The sequence below is a fragment of the Panthera onca genome, chromosome F2 (assembly GCF_046562875.1).
Source record: "Panthera onca isolate mPanOnc1 chromosome F2, mPanOnc1 haplotype 2, whole genome shotgun sequence".
NCBI lineage: Eukaryota > Metazoa > Chordata > Mammalia > Carnivora > Felidae > Panthera > Panthera onca.
In genome coordinates this window covers 30,601,440-30,624,186 of record NC_138356.1, presented here as the reverse complement: position 1 = coordinate 30,624,186, position 22,747 = coordinate 30,601,440, and the positions used below count along the sequence as shown (strand labels likewise).

The window sequence follows — 22,747 nt, the reverse complement described above, 5'->3', positions numbered from 1 at the left end:
CTGTGTATCTATTTTAGTGCCATTACCTTACTGTTTTGATTAGTATAGCTTTGTAGTATATCTTGAAATCTGCGAATATTGATACCTACAGATTTGTTCTTGTTTCTCAAGAGTGCTTTGGCTATGCAGGGTTTTTTGTGGTTCCAATTTTAGGATTATTCTATTTCTATGGAAAATGGCTATTGGTATTTCAATAAGGATTGCATTGAATCTGTAGATTGCTTTGGGTAGGATGGACATTTTAACACCATTCTTCCAGTCCATGAGAATGGAATGTCTTTCCAATTGTTTGTGTTGTCTTCAATTTCTTTTATCCTTGTTTTGTAGTTTTCAGAGTACAGGTCTTTCACCTCTATGGTTAAGTTTATTCTTAGGTATTTTATTCTTTTTGACACAAATGTAAATGGAATTGTGTTCTTAATTTCTCTTTCTGCTACTTTGTTACTAGTATGTAGAAATGCAACCAATTTCTGTGTATATATTTTATATTCTGCAACTTTACATAACTCATTAATTCTGGTAGTTTTTTGGTGGAGTCTAAGATTTTTTGTGTACAGTATCATATCATCTGCAAATAGTGATGGTTTAACTCTTCCTTACAAAAATGGATACCTGTTATTTCTTTTTCTTATCTGATTGCTGTGGCTAGGACTTTCAGTACCATGTTGAATTAAAGTGGCAAGAGTGGACATCCTTGTCTTGTTCCTGATCTTAGAGGAAAAGCTCTCAGTTTTTCCCCACTAAGTATGATGTTAACTGTGGGCTTTTCATATATGGCCTTTATTATGTTGAGATATCTTTTTTCTAAATGTATTTTGTTGAGAATTTTTTCATGAACAGATGTTGGATTTTGTCAGATGCTTTTTCTGCATCTATTGAAGTGATCATATGATTTTTATCCTTTGTATTGTTGATGTGGTGTATCATGTTGATTGCTTTGTAGATGTTGAGCCATTCTTGCATTCCCAGAATAAGTTCCACTTGATTGTGGTGAATGATCCTTGTAATGTATTGTTGAATGCAGTTCGTTAATATTTTATTGAGGATTTTTGCATCTATGTTCACCAGAGCGTTGAGATAATTTAAGAAGAGAGACAGTCTTTGGAGTTAAATTTTCATGAGACTGGTGATGTGTTGGGAAATCTGCATGGACCTGAGTTTTTTTGGAAATTAAAGTAAAGTGGTAACTCATTTTCTAGAGGGAAAGAAGTAAGTAACAGTTGTAAAGTCATTTTTATTCATTAATTCATTAATTCAACATTTTGGGGGTACAGCAACCCAAATGAGTGAATGATAGATAAAGTAAACTTTTTTAAATGCTGGTATGTCATATGGTGATAAGTGCTATAGAGGAAAATAAAAGAGTGAAGGAAGTTCCCCCACAACTGGAGTTGCAATTTAAATAACATTGTCAATCATGGCCTCATAGAAAAGATATTAGCACTAAGAGACAGCGAACCATGAGAGTATGTGGGGAAAGAACTTTCCTGACAGGTGAGACAACTACAGAGACCCTGGTGGCTGATAGCAAAGAAGCCATGGGGAGAGATGTAGGAACTGAAATAACAAGTAAAGACAAGGGAGTGTGACACACAGATCAAATAGAGCATGTAGCCATTGTAAGGCCATTAGATTTTACTCTGCACAAGATGAAAATCTTTGAAAATGTTTTAAAGGATTTAAATGTTTAAATTTAAAAAGTTTTAAAGTCACATGATCTGACTTAATTTTTAAAAAAGATTGATCTGGCTGCTGAGTTGAAACTAGATTTTGTGGGGGAATAATGGAAACGGAAGGTATTAGGTTCTTGCAGTAATCCGTGGTAGATGACATGATGGTGGCATGGACAGGGTGGTGGGAGAATTTCTAACAAGTGATCAGATTCTGACACATTTTGAAGATAGAACCTTGAGATGTGGGAGAAAAAGAAATCAAAGATGATCCCAAAGTTTTTGGGTAAAAAATGAGAAGAATAGGATTGCCATTTAATTAGATATCAGATTATGAGGGCAAGATCAGGATTTGGTTTTGGACATGCTAGGTTTGGGATACCTAGTAGACATCAAAATGGAGATGTCATGTACCTGTCTGTGTATGTGCACGTAGTGTGTACGCAAGCATGTATTATGTATATGTATATTAATATAAGTTGAATTTAGGGGAGAGGTCTGAGCTGGAAATACAAGCTTGGGAGGAATCTTAGGTTTGTAAGATAATGTTTCCTAGATATATTTCTTTGTTTTTTTTTTTTTTTTTTTTTTTTTTTTTTTTTGAGTTAAAAATGCTTCCTTTATTACACAAAGCCAATACTGCTACTTCTAAGTCCAACAGTGTGCATCTCTACACCGTTCAAAGTGTCGTTATGCCTGTGATGTTAAGGACAATCACTTGCAAGTGTCATCAGGTGGTGGCTTCCGTGGGTGTCATCCATTACACCTGCTCCCCATTTCCCATACAATCCACAAACTGCTCTAGGAAATTTGGAAGTTCTCCCAGGCCCCAGCATAAACATGTACCTAATGTTCTTCCACACTTTACTGTACCAGAAGCAACAAAATTTTGAAGGAGACACAATTAAAGAGGTCACAAGTGTCCCAGCTTGTCAATACACCATTTTATCATTTTCATTAACAAAGTATATTACAATGGAGCCCTAATTTGTGTTATAATGAAGTCGTTGCAAGGTATTGCACATTCTCCTGAGGACACACCATGATTTTATTTCCAAGATGCAAGGTCACTCTCAGAGCAGTCTCCCGAACTAGCGAATGGAGAGCTTACTGCAGGTGCAGAGAGCTGCTTCCTGTATTCCAACCGCGTGCTCAAAACAGTGCTTTGCAAAATCAGCGCCGGTTAGAAGTGTGCACAATTCTGAGGCAGTCTCCATTACACAGTTGCTAGAATTAGAAGGCTGCCTGACTTAGTCTTACTGTAGTTAGTATATTAGTGCTGTTACATATGGTGAGGAGATTTATTTTCTAGTATGCAGTTTAGCTCCAGAGAGAATAAATTGGGGCCAAAATTATAACCAGATTATGACCAATTCTCTAAGCAAAGAAACAAAGTAACTGCTGAGGTTACAAAGATGCAGTGATTCTCTTCATAAGGCCTTGTACTGTTTTGTGAACTGCATTATTAAAAATCATGAGTTTAACAAAAATCTTTACAAGCCAACCCATCAAAAACAGGCATCTGGCCAATAAGAATTTAATTTCACACCAATAAAACTTCAGATTTTAGATTTATTTAGGGCCATCTGCACATGTTTATAGAATATTTAATTTACTCTAACAGATGACAAGACAGCTCCCCCTCAGTGAGACCCTGGCCTAAACATTTATATAGCAAGAGGATAACATTAAACATGGAAGCTTTCAATTTGTGGCACTGAATGATGGTCTACACAGGGCATCCTTCAAAAGCTACAATTAAGGATCCACCTAGCTTTTCAGCAATACAAGCCCGATTGAGGTCTTCTGGCCCATTTGCTTGACATTCGTGTTTTATGCCTTGAAACTTCTTTTTGATTGCATCCTTGGAGCTTGCATAGATCATTTTACTTTTCAGAGGAGCTAGTTCTGGTGCCCACAAAAAAAACATCAACTCCTCTTTTCTGGATTCCTTGGTTTCAAAGCTTGCATCATACAAAGCATAGCGACAATCTTTTTCAGGAAGCATTCCCACAAAATGCTTGAAAGGATCGGTTATGGTTACACCAACATCTCCAACCAAGATCTCTTTCCCTTCTTCTACAATGATGCACTTTTTGTCTGCACTGAGACAAAAAATGACAGCCTTCTTTCTTTTCTTGATTTCTTCTGGTGTGGAGCACTTCCGAACTTTCATGTCATAAAAAATGCGACATACTTCATCTGCAACTTGCACTCCTGAGGCCATCTTCGCCGCGGCGGTCGCAGAAACGCTAGAAGGGTAGCCGGTCGGCGCCGAGTCTGCGTACTGTCCTCCTCGCCGCAGAAGGAAGCTAGATATATTTCTTTGAATTGATCTCTTAACTAAACAAGTATTAAGAATGACTGGTAAGATCTGGTAAAATAGAGAGCATCAAGTCTTTGAAAATTGTTTAAGAGGAAAAGTGGGTGTGCCTGGGTGGCTCAGTCAGCTAAGCGTCCAACTCTGATCTAGGCTCAGGTCATGATTTCCCAGTTCTTGAGTTAGAGCCCTGCATTGGGCTGTGCACTGACAATGCGGAGCCTGCTTAGAATTCTCTCTCCCCTGCTCTCTGACCCTACGCGATTCATGTGTGTGCTTGCGCTCTCTCTCTCTCTCTCTCTCAGAATAAATAGGAATTTTTTTTTTTTTTTTTAATTTTAAAAATACAAAGAACAAAAGTGACTAGGAGGAGTGATGAGTCAGATTGGGAAGGATTGGGCTTCTTCAGTTGGTAATGTTTTCTTTCCTGCACTTGGTACTAGTTACCTGAGTGTGTTTGTTTTGTGAAAATTCATCAAGTTGTATACTTATAATTTCTGTGCTTTTCTATGTGTATTTTGTAATTAAGTATATGCTTCTGCATAGTTTACTTACAAAGTAAATATGTACAAAGTTGTATATACTAAATTTCCAGTAAAGAGTAGAAACCATAAATGCTATTAAAACATAGAGGAGGGAATGATCAGTAGTGTCCATATTGTTTTTATTGAAAGCACTACTTAAACAAATAGAAACATGGGAGAGCTTTCTAGAGAAGACAAAGCACAAAAATCTGTACTTTGTCTTTCTTAGAGAAGCAGAAGTGCTCAGGGGCCACTGTGGAGAGCAACTTAGAAAGGAGTGTTCATTTTTTAAAACAGGAAAATAAAGACAATATGGATTATGTGTAGATAACACTTATTACCATATGACGTTGACTTTTATTATGCATCAGTTATTCATACTCACAAGTTTGGAAGCTAAGTTATCCCTTTTGTTTTGATTAGTAACTCCTAAAAAATGTTTCTTTAGTATCTCCTTTGCAACTATCTTAGATCAGGACTTTCTGCAGACCTTAAAGGGTATCTGAATAATCTTCGTCATCCTTATATGTTACCTTGAGATGTGGGACAGTTCAACCCTAATCCTTGCTGATTCCTCATTCCCCCCTTAAAAGTTGAAAGAGAAGTCTGGTAAGGGAGAAAATTCAAATGATAAGGATGATCTAGCCCCTAAATAACAAGTCTTCTCTACAGCAACCAGTAGGACTCTGTGAGCCACAGAAGTAAAAAGCAGATGAAATTATATTTAATAATATAGTTTATTTAACCTAAAACCATTTATGAACCTTTTTTTTTCATTCTAAGTCTTTGAAATTTGGTGTTTATTTTACACTCATATCACCTGTCATTTGGGACTTGTCAACATTTCACGTGTTCAGTAGCCACCTGTGGCTAAAGTGCACTTCTAGAGCTCCAGCTGAACGTTATTCCACAGCTGACTTCAGGAAAAAAAGTTACTCATTATTAAGAGGGTTTCACTGGTTCAGCAGATGGGTATTTAGTATTTCACATGTGTCATGTATTTAGTTTAGCCCAAAATACTGTACCAAAACTATCAGGAGACGTTCTCTGAGATTCTCTTATACATAGTACTTCCTCATAAGTTCTAAAATTATACTTACAAAAAATAGAATTGAGTTTGCTTATAATATGCTTTTTTAAAATATTGACTTGCCTCGACCAAGTTTTTTTTGAAGCCTAGATAATTGTGCATAATTATAGAAATGTAAACTTTTATATAATATGGATATTTTTTTACCTGCATTTCAGCCTTGAAGATTGAAACAACATCAAATGTATTTGAAAACTTTGCTTAATAGTTATTGAATTTAGAAGTTAAATTGATTGTATAGGGCAAGAGTGGCTATTTTTCAAGCATGATTAAGTCTTTCATCAATTTTAGAATATTTTATCATAAAACATATTTTGGAACTGAGGAGTTTATTTATCGTGTGCCAGAAAAGCATTTGTCTCAAATTTGTCACACTCATGTTTCTTAAGACCTGAATCTTGCTTTTGATGCCTGCATTGTAATAATTTGTATATTTGATGGTCCAAGTGACTTCCGATATTTTTTACATACTAATTGTTATCCAGGTTTTCAAATAAAAATTTTAAAAATATTTGATTTGGAGTTTTAAATATCTTATATACATTTTTTTTTCAGTCTCTCTCTCTCTCTTTCTCTGCACAGGTATATAAAATACTAGTAAAGAAAACCCCAGAAGAAAGCTGGGTGGTTTTCAGAAGATACACTGACTTCTCTAGGCTTAATGATAAAGTAAGTCCTTAGATAAATCTAAAATGGACTTTTCAGTTTTGCATTATTAACTGTTACAGTTAAATTTGTGGTTTTTCCTCCTCATGAGTTACTTGAGTGAAGTCAAATCTTTGCTAGTTCCTAAGAAAATTAACTATTTCACTTAATTTTAATAGCCTAAAGACCCATCTCTACACACAACTTCTTTATTTTGGAAAAAAAAATTATTTTTAGTATAAAAATGTGAAAACCTTAAAATTGCTAACAGAAATATAAACGATTATATAACCTTGTGAATTTGAAAAAGGTATGTGTATATAAGATCTCCTAAACCATGTGACAATAAGAGAATGAACAAAAAAAGTATTTCTACCATGTTGTATTAGTTTTCTATTGCTGTTTACCAATAGCACAAACTTTATGACCTAAAACATACCTTTTTATTATCTAGTGATGTAGGATCGCTTCTCAGCCTTTTGGCTAAGATCAAGTGTAGTGATTTAGGTGGGCTCAGCTGGGTTTGCCACTTGGGGTCAGACAAGGTCAAAATCAAGCTGTTGCCTAGACTGGGCTCTTATATGGAGGCTCTAAGAAAGTATCAGCTTCCAGGCTCATTCAGGTTGTTAGCCGAGTTCAGTTTCTTACACTTGTAAGACCAAGCTCCCTATTTCCTTGCGGTTGTCAAGCAGAGGTGTTCTGAGCTCATAAAGAGTGCTGTCCAGCCCTTGTACCCGGCCTCTCCACCTTTAAAGTCAGCAATAGCCAGGTCAGATCCTTTTTGCGCTTTGAATCTGACTTTCTCTTCTGCAGTCAACAAGGAATAAAGCTGTACTTTTAGAGGACTCGTATGATAAGATTAGGTTTACCCAGATAATCCCATTTTAAGACCAATTAAAGAGTAACCCTAATTACATCTGCATACAAATCTCTTTTGTGTAACATAACAAAATCACAACACCAGGAGCAAAGGTCATGAGGCCATCTAGAATTCTGCCTACTGCATTTATGAAACAGAATAATAATAAAAACCCTCAATATATTAAAAACTCTTGGGACACCTGGATGGCTCCGGTCGGTTAAGCATCTGACTTCAGCTCAGGTCACGATCTTGCGTTCAGAGCCTGGAGCCTGCTTCAAATTCTGGGTCTCCCTCTCTCTCTCTCTGCCCCTTCCCCACTCACACTCTCTTTCTCTCAAAAAACGAATAAATATTAAAAATAAAAAATTAAGGGGCGCCCTGGGTGGCTCAGTCGGTTAAGCGTCCGACTTCGGCTCAGGTCATGATCACTCACTCTGTGAGTTCCAGCCCCATATCGGGCTCTGTGCTGACAGCTCGGGAGCCTGGAGCCTGCTTCGGATTCTGTGTCTCTCTCTCTACCCCTCCCCTGCTCATGCTGTGTCTCTCTGTCAAAAATAAATAAACATTAAAAAAATTTTTTTTAATTAAAAAAAACTCTTAAAAATAAAACAAAGTAAACCAAAAAGTAGAAAATACTGTAAATGGTGTGAACAAGGCAAGCCATAGAAGAAATATAAAGGACCAATAAAGTTAGAAAACATTTAATATCACAAAGTACTCCAAAGAAAATTAAGGAACTCTTTTGTACCCATCAGGTTGACAGACATTTAAGTGGCGTTATCCGTTGTTGGAAATACGAATCTTCCTAGGGTACATGGCTTCCTAAAGTTGTGCTTAATCACATTTCTGGGATAGGAGAAATCATGGATATGGGCAGGCAATATTTAGTTCAAAGGATACTTTTCACCATGTTTTGTTCATTGTTATTTTCTTCGTGTTTTAATTTGTTTTTAATACTTAAAAATTAGAACCAACCTAGATTTCTAGTACGGAATTGACTGAGCAAATGGCAGTAAGAATGTAATAGAGGAAGAAAAGCTGAGCTGTGTCCACAGGGCTAGAGGGAAATTAGAGGAGGTAGATGAGGGTAGTGGTATTTAAAGTATTATTTGTAATGTAGTTCTGCCATTATATATGAATTTTATGTATTGTTCCTGAGTTCTTATATTACTGTAATATAAGAATTATAAAACCTATCATTATAATTTTATAAATTAAAATAATTTAAATTTATACTATAATACACAATATATAACATATTATATATTATTATATATATTATATGTATATTATATATATATTGTTATATTATACATAATATATATAATATATAATATATAATATAAATTTATAACTTATAATATTATAATTTATAATTATAAAACCTATAATTATAAACCCAGAATTATAAAACCTATAATTTTCTACCTCTGTTGATTTTTTTAAAATAATTAAGCAAACAAGAAGATCAAAGTAATTCGTGAAGTTACCAGATACCAAAATGGAATTCTTAGCTTTCTTATGAAATTGTTATAATTTTTGTTCATGAAGACTAATTTCTAACAGTTTCTCTTTAGAGCTATATAATCCTTTATGACTTCCTATTTTTCTTTTCAGTGTTCAACTATTATTTAGTGTTTATTTCTCTTCATCTCTCTAGGTGCATCTTTATATTGCTGTGTTATTTGTTAGGCAAGTTGAGATTTAGATAACTCTTAAGTTTTTAAAGAAAGATTAGTAAGAATTTAAATTAGTAAATATCTCCTTGATATTCCAACTTGGGCACCTAAAATTAATAAGTATCTATGTCAGTGTTCCTAGGTATCAGAAATAGCTCTACCCATCACCTGCTTTTACTTGCAAGAATCAAAAAGTGTGTGTAAAAGTCAAGCCACAGCCTGGGAGAAAATATTTGTCATACCTGTATCTGACAAAGGACTTGTATCAGGAATATATAAAGAACTCTTGTAACTTAATAATAAAAGATAAATAATCCAATTTTTTTAAGTGGAGGGGTTAAAAGATTTAACTAGATAATTCACCAAAGATATGCAGATCCAAATAAGCACAGAGAAGATAGTTAACACGATTTGTCAACAGAGGAATGCATATTAAAGCCACAGTAAAGTACTACTATGTACTCACCAGAATGGCTAACATTAAAAGGATGGACAAGGCCTAGTATTAGCAAGGATGTGGAGCAGTCGTAATGCCTATGTACCCACAACTGGTAGAAATTAATAAGTAAAACACTTGAAGTAAGAAAAACTTAGCTGGATTTTATTCTTTATTTAAGTTTATTTCATGTAGTTAACAGGATAGATTTTGTAGAATTGCTATGATTGAGTTGAACACTGTGTTTTCTTTTTTTCTTCTTTTTCAGTTAAAAGAGATGTTTCCAGGCTTTCGATTAGCACTTCCACCAAAACGCTGGTTCAAAGATAATTACAATGCCGACTTTTTAGAAGATAGACAATTAGGATTGCAAGCGTTTCTTCAAAATTTAGTGGCTCACAAGGACATTGCTAACTGGTATGTGACAAACTTAAATAACAGGTTATAGGTGCATTCCAACAACTTGTTTAAACTGAAGAACAAACACAGACCGTAGTTAATTGAAGCACAAAAAAATAGGGTAGGAATATAATTACTTGGCCTCTCCAATACAGCACTATTTGGAATTTTCTTGCTTTTTATTGGTAAGAATTTTATCTGGTGGGACGGACTCAGTTGGTTAAGCATCCAACTCTTTTTTTTTTTTTTCCCCCAATATATGAAATTTATTGCCAAATTGGTTTCCATACAACACCCAGTGCCCATCCCAAAAGGTGCCCTCCTCAATACCCATCCCCCACCCTCCCCTCCCTCCCACCCCCCATCAACCCTCAGTTTGTTCTCAGTTTTTAAGAGTCTCTTATGCTTTGGCTCTCTCCCACTCTAACCTCTTTTTTTTTTTTTTTTTCTTTTCCTTCCCCTCCCCCATGGGTTTCTGTTAAGTTTCTCAGGATCCACATAAGAGTGAAACCATATGGTATCTGTCTTTCTCTGTATGGCTTATTTCACTTAGCATCACGCTCTCCAGTTCCATCCACGTTGCTACAAAAGGCCATATTTCATTTTTTCTCATTGCCACATAGTATTCCATTGTGTATATAAACCACAATTTCTTTATCCATTCATCAGTTGATGGACATTTAGTGTTTTTCCATAATTTGGCTATTGTTGAGAGTGCTGCTGTAAACATTGGGGTACAAGTGCCCCTATGCATCAGTACTCCTGTATCCCTTGGGTAAATTCCTAGCAGTGCTATTGCTGGGTCATAGAGTAGGTCTATTTTTAATTTTCTGAGGAACCTCCACACTGCTTTCCAGAGCGGCTGCACCAATTTGCATTCCCACCAACAATGCAAGCATCCAACTCTTGATTTTGGCTCAGGTCATGATCTGATTGTTCGGGAGATCAAGCTCTGCATTGGGCTCTGTGCTGACAGTACAGAGCCTGCTTGGGATTCTCTCTCTCTTTCTGTGTCCCTTCCCCACTCGCACACACTCTCTCTCTCAAAATAAATAAATAAACATTAAATTAAAAAAAGAATTTTATTTGGCATTTGATTTGTATTAACACTTGTAAAAAGTCAGCAAAGTTAAAAATTTTTCAATGTAAAAAAATTTTCTAAGTTAAAAATTCAGTGTACCATATACTCAACCCAACTGTAAACTTGATTTTAGTATTTAGTATTTTAGCAGTCATTTAAACAAAGTGGCCCACATATTAGAATTTTGGTTAATATGACACTATATAATTATATTTCTCCAAAGTAGTGCAAAAATATGAAGATTGGGAAGTTGGGTTAATTTATAAGTTATATATATGCAATCATATATGCAATTCCCTCTTGACAAGGATATCTTTCAAATATCTCAAAGTGATCTCAAACTGGGTAAAAGCTTACTCTTTAGACTTTTTTCCCAATGTTCAGCAACATCATTTATCCAGCACCTGGTACTTATCATTGATACAATCCTCCTACCCTTATCCCTTCCTTTATGTTTTAAATTCCACTCAAATCTGTCTACTTTTCTCCATTTCTACCATCACCACCCTGATCTAAGCAGTTATCTCTCACCTGAATTACTGCAAAAGCTTTCCCTCTGGTTTGCTTGATCCACTCATATTTCTGTAGCCCATTGGAGCCACAGTGCTCTTCAGCTATATTGGTCTTTTAATTTTCCAAAGTCACATTGCTCCTTGGTCCCTTAGGGCCTTCAAATACCGTGTTCCCTGGAAAGACAATGTTTCACACTACTATCCCACCCAGCCATGGCCTAGATAACACCTATATGTCCTTCACATTTCAGTTAAAAACTTCACTTCCTCACATAACTGGTTTTCCTGACCCAATTCTTCATGCACCACCACCACCACCAACAACAAAGACTAGTTTAGTTCTATTTCATAGTACCTGTACCAGTCCCTCTCAACTGGTTCTGAAAGTCAAATCCTAATGACTTAAGTAAGACACATTGTATCTATGAATTAACTTCTCTAGGCTGGTACTAGTTATGTGCCAGTCTTAAGGGAACTGAGAAAATAGTCAAATCATTGCCTTTAGCATCTAAGTCTCTCCTGGAATCCCAGCTAAGAAAGGCTGGTTGGTATTTGAATTTCATAGCATTTCAGTTTGTGACTATTTACCTGATTATTTGATTTTCACCCACCTGGTTGTAAGGTAAATATGTAATAGGTTACGTGGCTGTTTTACTCACCATTCAGTGTGCAGTGCTTAACACAGTGCTAACACAAAGTCTGTGCTCAATAAGTACTTGTTAAACAAATGGCTGAAATGTTGATAATTGCTACTGTATTATTATTACAAGAAAAATATTTTGGGGGTGCCTGGGTGCCTCAGTTGGTTAGGTGTCCAATTCTTGATTTCGACTCAGGTTATGATCCCAGGGTTGTGGCCTTGAGCCCCACATCAGGCTCCATGCTGAGCTTGGAGCCTGCTTGAGATTCTCTCTCTCAGGGCAACCTGGGTGGCTCACTCTGTTAAGTAGCTGACTCTTGATTTCAGCTCAGGTCATAATCTCACAATTCGAGAGTTCAAGTCCCACATTGGGCTCTGTGCTGACAGTGCAGAGCCTGCTTTGGAGTCTCTCCCTGTCTTCTCTGCCCCTCCCCTGCTCATGCTCACTCTCTCCTCTCTCTCTCTCTCCGTCCCTCCTTCCCTCCTTCCCTCCTTCCCTCTTTCTCCTTTTGCCCCTCTCTACCACTTGTGTTCTCTCTCAAAAAAAAAAAAAAGAAAGGAAAAAAAAGAAAAAAGTTTGAAGTAAATATAACTCAGTGTGCACTCTAGGTAGTAGGAACACGGAGTTCCCTACTTCTCAAAATTTGTACATCTCAAAAGCAAAAAGGAAGTTAGTGTTAATTCAGACACACAGAGAAAGAATAAAAACCAAAAAACTCTCAAATCATAAAGATTTTGAAGAAATCTTTTGAAGAAAATATATTTTATATGATACCATAAAAGAAAATAAGTCAACATATCTTATCCCCTTTTTCTTTTAGTCAGTAAACCTTTATGTCTTAGTATTGAAAATATCATGGTAACTTAAAGTCACATTTATTCTATAAATAACTATACTTTATATAATGAAATATTAAATAACAAATCATATTAATAAGCTGATTTTGTGGTATCTTGACTTTTTAGTGAAAGTGTATCTTAGTTTTATTGCATTTTTTAAAAATTATTGGTAATAATGGGGCACTGGGTTGGCTCAGTTGTTTCAGTGTCCTATTTTGGCTCAGGTCATGATCTTATGGCTCAGGGGTTCAAGCCCTGCGTCAGGCTTTGTGCTGACAGCATGAAGCCTGCTTCGGATTCTCTGTCACCCTCTCTCTCGGCCTATCCCCTGCTTGTGTGCATGCTCTCTCTGTCTCTCTCTCTCAAAAAAAAAAAAAAAAAAAAAATTGGGGCACCTGGGTGGCTCAGTCAGTTAAGCATCCTACTCTTGGTTTCAGCTCAGGTCACAGTCCCACAGTTTGTAAGTTTAAGCCCCGCATTGGGCTCCGTGCCGATGGTGCAGAGCCTGCTTGGGATTCTCTCTCTTGCCCTCTGTCTCTGCCCCTCCCCTGCTTGTGCGCACTCTCTCTCTCAAAAAAAAAATAAACTAAAAAAAAAAATTCCTAAGAACAACATAGGGGAATGCTTAACTTTGGACCAAAGAAAAATTCACAGTAGGATTTATAATTCTACCATAGAAAGAGAAAAGACATACTTCCTGAAGTTATCCATGGCCAAGATTATTGTCTCATAACCTTCCTCTTAAAAGAAGTAGGAGGTTAGGGGCACTTGGGTGGCTCAGTTGGTTCAGCATCAACTCTTGGTTTGGGTTCAAGTCATGATCTCACAGCTGGTGAGTTCAAGCTATGCATCAGGCTCTGTGCTGATGGCAGGGAGCCTGCTTGGAATTCTGTCCCCTCCCCCCCCTTTCTGCCCCTCCACTGCTCTTGCTTTCTCTCTCTCAAAAATAAACACTAAAAAATATTTTTTAAAAATCTGTACTTTAAAAAACTGATTGATGATAGATTTTTGTCTCTGAGGTATGCATACATGGGACGTTTGCGATCCTTTTGTTTCTAAACTGTGTACTTTAGTACAGTGGTAGTAGTCTTGCTCAATTCATAAGTAGTTATTTCAGGAAAACAAAGATTTCTTTGCCAGATAATTTGGGAAAGGTTTTACGTGACATTCCTAGAATATTAGAAGTTCTAAGAAGTCTTGCATTAAAAAATGTAGTGTATCAGGTGTTGTCTACTTGATTGTGTCATGTAAATCATCAAACATTTAGGGACTACTGTTAGATAAATTGAACTCAGAATGAAGTATTTATGCCTTATTTATTCTAGAGTACACTCTGTCTTTTTTGTGGGTTATGGGTAGCATTCTTTATTTCACAATTTAACAAGTTTCTTAATAAGTTTTTGTTTAAAGCATGAGTGAAGGGAAGGAAAGACATTATTTATCTGTATTATCTTGAGCATTTGCTCTGTGTCATGCTAGGAAGGTTATGAAGGAAGCTAAGGTTGTAGTCACTGGTCTTAAAATTCATTTGAAGAAATGAGGCTTCAGGATGAACAAAATAAGGGAGTTTATGAAATGCTTCTTGGTATGATACATGTTACCTGTTGATATACTTGTTAGCCTCCTTTTATAGTTGTAATGGGAGCATAGAAAAATTGCTGTCTTTATATGGCCAAATAATTATTTGATATTAATTCTTTATAGATTTATAATTACACTTTTTTTACTTTCCTTTTTTATATCCTTAGCACTTCACAACACAGTTACTTCTTAACCTTCATGTTGGCTAAGAGCTTTTCATTATACAACAGGCTGGTGGAGGCTTTTAATATTATTACCTCTGTAACTGTAACAAAGCAGAAGTAGAAGAAAGTAATAACTGAAAGGACACTAAGGATGGTTGATCTGAAAGCTTTAAGATAATATTTTCAGATGCATTTAGAAAATACAAAGGAAACATGAAAAAAAGTTAATATTTTCATGATTTCAAAAAATCAAAGGATTTGTTATTGATTTTCTCTGTTCCATAAATATTTATGTAGGTCTTACTGCATATAAGGTATTGTAGTACACAAAGGTGCTTTAGATACTGATCCTTTATTTAAGAAAACTGAATAGGAGGAAGATTCGCCAAAAACAACTATGATGAGTAGAGCTAGATCTCTTTCAGAGGAGAAAGAGAGAGGGAACTTTTGACTAGGAGAACTAGGAGACTAGGAAGCTTCCTAGAGGGTGACATTTGAGCTGGATTTTAAAGAATTGGTGATATTCAGACCAACAAGAGAAGGTAAAGAAGGACCTTACAAATGAGAGGGAGTATTCTATCAAAATGCAGAAGCAAGACGCAGATCCTGCACCAGCAGCATGTGACTGTCAAGGTGAAGGCGACCGAAAGATGGATGGAGAGGGAAAGTCTTACATTGCACAATTTGTTATAGTTATTTACTACATAGTTATATTATTTATAAATTATTTCTATAAATGATTCAATGTATTTATAAATTGTATGTTATAAATTATATATAAATTATAAATATATTTTATACTATCTTATGCTACTTTGAAATTGTTGCATCATTTAATCACAGCAATTTTTTTACTGTTCTCTTTTTTCATAAGCATTTACACATATATCATAAGTTACCAAATTTTTTCTCTTTTTTAATTCTTTAAAATAGAGGGGTTAAATTATATAGGGTTTTTTTTCATATTACCATCCATCTATAAGGACTTCAATACCAAAGTTCATGTTTTAAATTCTTTTTCTTTTCATTTTTAAAAAATATTTATTTATCTTTGAGAGACAGAGAGAGACAGAGCATGAGCAGGGGAGGGGCAAGAGAGAGGGAGACCCAGAATTCAAAGCAGGCTCCAGGCTCTGAGCTGTTAGCATAGAGCCCGATACGAGGCTCGAACCCACGAACCATGAGATCATGACCTGAGTTGAGGTCGGATGCTTAACTGACTGAGCCACCCAGGTGCCCCATCATGTTTTAAATTCTATATGTGTTAAAAAAAAAAAAAAAAAATTCAGGATGGATTTGCATTAACAGCAGTTAATAGTAAACAAACAAAATAAAGTATAGAAGTATTTACATAAAGGAGGAACTGAACAAAATGATAATATTTACCCTTTAAAAGACAAAAGTCCTTGGTGGGGAGGAGGGGGTGACACCTGGCTGGCTCAGTAGGTTGAGCATCTAACCCTTGATTTCAGCTCAGGTCATGATCTCATAGTCATGAGATCCAGCCCCACATCGGGCTCTGTGCTGGGCATGGAGCCTGCTTGAGATTCTCTCTCCCCCTCCCTCTCCCACCCTTCCGTCTCTCTTTCAAAAATAAAAATAAATACACAAAAAATTTTTTTTTAATTTAGAAAAACACAAAAGTACTTGGGGGATAACAGAGCCATCTTCACATATTTGAAAGATTATGAGGGGGAGTGGGGCGCCTGGGTGGCTTGGTCGGTTAAGCGTCCGACTTCGGCTCAGGTCATGATCTCACGGTCCGTGAGTTCGAGCCCCGCGTCGGGCTCTGTGCTGACGGCTCAGAGCCTGGAGCCTGTTTCAGATTCTGTGTCTCCCTCTCTCTGCTCCTCCCCTGTTCATGCTCTGTCTCTCTCTGTCTCAAAAATGAATAAACGTTAAAAAAAAAAAAAAATTAAAAAAAAAAAAAAGAAAGATTATGAGGGGGAGAAAGATTAATCAAATAATACTTAACTTTAAAGCAGTGCTTCTTCAACTGTAGTGTATCTTATTAAAGTGCATATCCTGAATCAGCAGGTCTGGAGTGAAGATTCTTCATTTCTAACAAGTTTTTAGGTGATGCTGATACTGCTGATCTAAAGACCTCATTTTTAATAGCAAGACTAACATGTAAAACTAGGAATAGTAGTGAAAAGTTAGAGGAAGACCCTATCAGCTGATATAAGAAGGAGTTACATATCATTTCAGGCTATCTACTGTAAAAATATTCTGGGGTGCCTGGGTGGCTCAGTCTGTTAAGTGTCTGACTTAGGCTCAGGTCACAGTCTCACAGTTCCTGAGTTCGAGCCCTGCATCAGGCTCTGTGCTGACAGCTCAGAGCCTGGAGCCTGCTTCGGATTCTGTGTCTCCCTCTCTTTCTGCCCCTCCTCTGCTCTCAGTCTCTCTCTTTCTCTCTCTCTCTCTGAAAAATAAACATTAAAAATATATATAATACAAAAAATATTCTGCCTTTTGAGAAAGTGAGTTTCTCTTTACATAAATATTTGAAAAGGCTAGATAACCATTAGTGGTATTGAAAGGGGAATTATTAAGTGGAATATATTGGATTAGATAGCTCCTTAGGTTTCTTTTAATTGTAAAATTCAGTAATTCCATAATTCTTGAACAAGATACTTAAAACTATTTTTTACACATTTCAGCCTGAACTATCTTCTCACAGTAAATTTTATCTTTAATGTATCTAAGTTGTTTTTATATATTAAGATATCATCAAGAGAAGCTAGATTAGTCTTAGTATTTTTGTAAAATGAAAGAATTCAGTTACATATTCAATAGCTCATAATAATGCCAGCTTGTGAAAACCAACACATTATTGCTAAGTTTGGTCAAGTGGTTTTCATCACTAATGTTGGTTTGGTAGACATTCAATTAAGGACACTTTTTTAAAATGCAATAAAGCCAAGTATTTTGTATTCAGATCTATGTAAACTCTTACCTAACTAAATTGGGTCTCAGAGATCTTATGTAAAATTCAGTTTTCTGGGCTTAATAATGAAGTAATTTTAGTTATGTGATTTTAATCAGTATCTTCATTTGGAAAATGAGATATTTGAGCTAAGAGGCCTCTAAAAGTTCTCTTTCAACTCTAAATTTCTTATATCCTATTCTTTTTATTGTGCTTCTTCATGCATCTTGAAGTCAAACCATCAGAAACAACCAGATTCTGACCTTTTAACTAAGACTTTTGGTCTTGTTGCTGTCCAAAGTCTACCTTCTTATGAAAGTAAGATCAACTTACAGGGCAAATTTGCTCTGATAATAAAAAATGCTGAGGGATACTGTCTGAGGTCTCCTTATCTTCATGTTAAGTCAACAACTGATCTCAATTTTAAAGTAGAGTTTTCCCAGGTGCATGGCTGGCTCATTCTGTTAAGCTCAGGTCGTGATCTCACATGTTCTGCACTGACAGCACGGAACCTGCTTGGGATTCTCTTTCTTCCTCTCTCTCTGTTAAGACGTCTATTAAAACCTAAAATCCTTCTCAAATTAGAGAATTGTAGTATAATATTTACCTACAATGATGGATAGAAATTTGTTCTGATCCTTATAAAAGTCATTAACTTTTTTTTCTAATTGCATAACTCTTACAAATAAAGTCATTATATGTGGGACGCTTATTCTGTGCTGTGCTAATTGGTTTGGATATGGTCTGTATAGTCCAGAAATTTGTCATCTACCTTTTGGTGAAACAGTCTGCTTGGTAAACACAATACTAGTAATACAGTATAGTAAGTCCTATGAAAGGATCTCTTCAAGGTGCTGTGGTAATACTGAACCTAACATAGGGTAGGGGAAGAGGGTCTAGTCAGAGAAGACTCCATGAGGAGATAACAGATGAGCCGAGTCATGAAGAATAAATATGAGTTAGCCAGGGAAAGGTGGGAAGGATGGGCCAGGCTAATAGCAGCAAACATGACTAAAGGCATGGAGGCATGAAATAGACATGAGGTGTACCATCTTTGAAGTGTCAGGAAAGACAGAATTGGAATGCAGGCAGATGTTTCATGCCAACACTAAGATCTTGGCTTTGTTCCATCTTGCCAGAGGAAGCATAGATGGGTTTTAAGCTGGGTTTTACCTAAAACACTTAAGTACTCTAGATTAGAGGGTATAAAACTGAACATAGGAACACACCTGGGCTAGTAACCAGGCAAGAGAGCAGCAAGGTCTAAACTAGACCTCCGCTGCCGGGCCTTCACATCTATCATAGGGATGTAAACGTGAACCCTTCAACCTCACACCAAGTCAGCCCGTCTCCTCCAGTATGACCCTCACTATCACCAGCCTTGATGCCTGAGTCCTTATCCTTCAGGTTGTATTTAACATCTAGTTTCTGTTACTGTCTTTTAGCTGGTAGAGAACACTGAAGAGAAATACTAACTGATTGAACATTTCTATCCCAGATCCCTCAGTAATGTTTTCATTCAATGACTTTATGTGCTTAATTTGATTTTGGCAGAATTGGTATCTAGTATTTTTAGTACATTTTTCACTTGGTTCTCTATTGACCTTTTAGTGAATTGTAGGCATTAGTTTTAAGGGTTTTTTTCCTTTTAAAATACACATTTTGAGGGGGGCCTGGTGGCTCAGTCGGTTAAGCATCCAATTTCAGCTCAGGTCATGATCTCATGGTTCAGGAGTTCCAGCCCCATGTCGGGCTCTGTGCTGACAGTTCAGAGCCTGGAGCCTGCTTCAGATTCTGTGTCTCCCTCTCTCTCTGCCCCTCCCCCCACTCGCGCTCTGTCTCTGTCTCTTAAAAATAAACATTGAAAAAAATTTTAAATAAAATATACATTTTGAGATAAATGGCACATTTAGCTATTAAATTACTAGTTTTTTTTAAAAATTGTGAAGTGTAAACAGATACATAACTATGAAAGAACGTAAAATATAATAGTAAATAGAAGATGAAAGGTCAGCCAATGAAATAATTTTTTTATAAGTTTGAAAATACAGTAAAACTCTTAAAGCTTTTTTTAGAGTATCGGAGGAAGAGATCAAGTTATAGGGCAAATTTGCTCTAATAAAAAATGCTGAGGGATACTGTCTGTGGTCTCTGTATCTTCATGTTAAGTCAACAACTGATCCCAATTTTAAAATAGAGTTTTCCCAGGTGCATGGTTGGCTCATTCACAAGCATCCAACTCTTGATTTCAGCTCAGGTCATGATCTCACAAAGGAGATTGAGTTCTGCACTGACAGCACGGAACCTGCTTGGGATTCTCTTTCTTCCTCTTTGCCTCTCCCCCACTCGAGTGCTCTCTCTCTCAAAATATATAAATGGATATTTTTAAAAAATAAAATAGAGTTTTCCCAAACATACCTGAAAGCTATTTTAGATAATAAAGGGAATAGAAAGGTACAGAGTCTTTTTTTTTTTAATTTTTATTTTTTTAATGTTTATTGATTATTGGGAGACAGAGAGTGAGCAGGGGAGGGGCAGAGAAAGAGGGAGACAGAATCTGAAGCAGGCTCCAGGCTCTGAGCTGTCCTCACAGAGCCCGACACAGGGCTCAAACTCACAAACTGTGAGATCATGACCTGAGCTGAAGCTGGACGCTTAACCCACTGAGCCACCCAGGCGCTCCTGTACAGAGTCTTTCTTTACCTTTTAATTCCAGATTGTTGCATTTTTCTTAGTCAAATAGATTTCTCTCTCTCTTTTATTTATTTGAGAGAGAGAGAGCACAAGTGGGAGAGGAGCAGAGAGAGAGGGAGAGAAAGAGAAACGCAAGCAGGCTCTGCACTGCGCCAGTGCGGGGCTCAAACTCACTAACTGTGAGATCATGACCTGATCTGAGATCAGACAGTTAACTGGCTGAGCCACCCAGGCACCCCCAAATAGGTTTCTCTTTTATCCTAATGTTTGACCTACCTTTATTATCATGGCCAAATGGAAGCAAAAGTAGTAAAGATTGAATACAGATTGGGAGCTGTATTGAACCTATCAGTCAGTGAACAAGGGGGGGGAAAAGTAAAATTTTTTCCTTGAAAACTGACTTCTATTTTATTTATAAGCATTTAATAATATAGACTCTTGGATATTTATGTTTTATTTGAATTCATTTGATTCATTCACAAATCATACATTGATGGGGTGCCTGGGTGGCTCAATGGGTGGCTCAGGTGGCTTAGAGCCACCCTGGGTGGCTCACTGAGACTTTTGACCTCTCAGTCCCAAGATCAACTTATTTCAGTTGAGCATCCCAACTCTTGATTTCGGATTAGGTCGTGATCCCAGGGTCATGGAATCAAGCCTCATGTGATTCGCTCTCTTGCTCTCTTTTTCTCTTTCTGTCTTTCTGTCTGCCCCTCTCCCCAGCTTGAATACGTTCTCTGTCTCTCTTTCTAAAAAAACAAAGTAATAAAATAAAAATTATACAAAAAACAAATCTTGGTTTATAACATGTAGGAAATCGCTGAGCAGAACCATGACACACATAGGCAGTCAACTATTTATCAAATCTAAATAAAGTTCTCTAGTCAGTGATTCTCAAGCAGGGGTAAGGGTTTCCTTTTCCAGAGGGAAAAGAAAAAGGTATCTGAATGCCTGAGAAGAATTGTTTTCCCAAATACTACCATCTCCCAGAGATTCTTGTGTGTCCCTCTTCCATGCAATAGTGTTTGAGCATATTGACTCCTTCTCCAACACCTGAGTCCCATTGAAACAGAAGAATTGTAGTGAACAACTGAAAAAGTATTTTATAAATCAGAGTCGTAAAGCCAGTTTTAAATTTCATTTTTCTGCTACAGATTAAAGAAAGTAGGGCATAGAGCATAACCTTGAACTACACTGAGAAATAACTTAGGGGATCCATTGGATTTCGTTTGAGTAGAACTCTAGAGAGCTAGAGATCATAAAGATTTTTCTCTTTTTACTGAACTGTATAAATGGACATACAATATCCCATTAGTTTCAGGTGTATATCATTGTGATTCAGTATTTTTATACATTGTTAAATGATTCCCACAATAAGTCTAGCTACCATCTGTCGCTACAAAGTTACTGCATTGCTACTGACCATATTCCCTGTGCTGTACATTAGGTGAAGGGGATTAAGAGGTACAAATTTTCAGTTATAAAATAAGTCATGGGGATGTACTATAGATCATAAAGATGTTTAGGGAAGGAGAATGAAATAGAATAGCCACTCCAAAAAAGATTTCTACAGCTGGATACATTGTCAACATCACTGTTGATCTTGGGCTAAATTTCTACTATAAACCAAAGGTATAAAAAGAGATACATATATTCCCTTACCTACTTTTTCTTTCCTAGCAGCAGCATTTCAGTAATTAATTTGTAATGTTACTAAAGAATGAGAAAATCTGGCTATAAGCCTATAAGAAAACAATGTCTCACATTGGGTTATCATATACTTAAAGCATTAAAAAGAAAAAAGACCCTTCTATAAACTTATGTGCACTTTCCTTATCAGTCTTAAAGGCTATTCTCAGGGTTTCATCCAGACTTTTGACCTCTCAGTCCCAAGATCAACTTATTTCCTGTGGCTCATTTTTGCCTAATAGTTGGTTCTCTAATATAAATAATAGGTGGATAGAAGTATAATATCTAAACCAAAAGAATCTATAGTGGTCCTATTCTCTTTTCTGTTTAGACCAACTGCAATATTCTAGAGGCCTTGGTTAAAGGATGACAGACAAATTGAATGCGGTCTGAGAGAAGTGACCAGCAAGGGGAAAGAATCCAAATGAACCAAAACATAACAGGAAAGAATTAAAATGTAGAAAAAAGCACATATATTCACTCAGAAGACAGATTTAAGGTCTTGTGACCTTGTATGAGTCATTTTAACTCTTTGAACTTTGGTATCATTTATAAAATGGAAATGCAATGCCTGTCCTCACCTCAAATGATTATTGTGAAAATTAAACAAAACAGAGTATGAGAGAGCCCTGTGTGTGCAATGTACTTTGAAAGTATTAGGAATGATAACCATGTGGCATGATGGGTATGTTAATTAGCTTGATTGTAGTTCGCAATTCACAATGTGTACTTAAATCGAGTTGTCCACCTTAAATATATACAGTTAGTTGTCAGTTATACCTCAGTAAAATGGAGGAAAAAATGTTGCCTCCATGAATGCAGAGACCATATAGGCTTTAAGTACTCAATAAATTGTGTACAGGTTAAAAGAAGATATTAGTGTATTAGTATTGTTTTGGAAAAATATAAGGTTAGAGGAAAGATAACATTTTTTACATTCTTTTAGGGTTATCATGTGAAAGAGGACTTAGATTTACCCTGAATGGCTCAAAAGC

At 36.4% G+C, this 22,747-nt stretch overlaps 2 protein-coding genes across 7 annotated transcripts in view; one reads left to right on the top strand and one right to left on the bottom strand.

Moving 5' to 3' along the window:
* The window catches only part of SNX16 (sorting nexin 16), a 45,322-nt gene that overhangs the window by 6,693 nt on the left and 15,882 nt on the right, over nucleotides 1–22,747 (top strand). For all 6 annotated transcript variants that reach the window (XM_078441872.2, XM_060610806.3, XM_060610802.3 and 3 more), the window contains 2 exons: nucleotides 6,187–6,273; nucleotides 9,495–9,643. In XM_078441872.2, the coding sequence (XP_078297998.1) occupies nucleotides 6,187–6,273; nucleotides 9,495–9,643 (236 nt within the window). The remainder of the gene's footprint in view (nucleotides 1–6,186; nucleotides 6,274–9,494; nucleotides 9,644–22,747) is intronic.
* LOC145713453 (destrin) lies at nucleotides 2,276–3,981 on the bottom strand. Its single transcript, XM_081792215.1, has one exon. The coding sequence runs from the start codon at nucleotides 3,895–3,897 to the stop codon at nucleotides 3,400–3,402; it is 498 nt and encodes a 165-aa protein (XP_081648341.1). The 5' UTR covers nucleotides 3,898–3,981; the 3' UTR covers nucleotides 2,276–3,399.

Excerpts from the sequence above, each read along its gene's own strand:
- LOC145713453 (XM_081792215.1), bottom strand. The coding sequence starts at position 3,897 with ATGGCCTCAGGAGTGCAAGTTGCAGATGAAGTATGTCGCATTTTTTAT.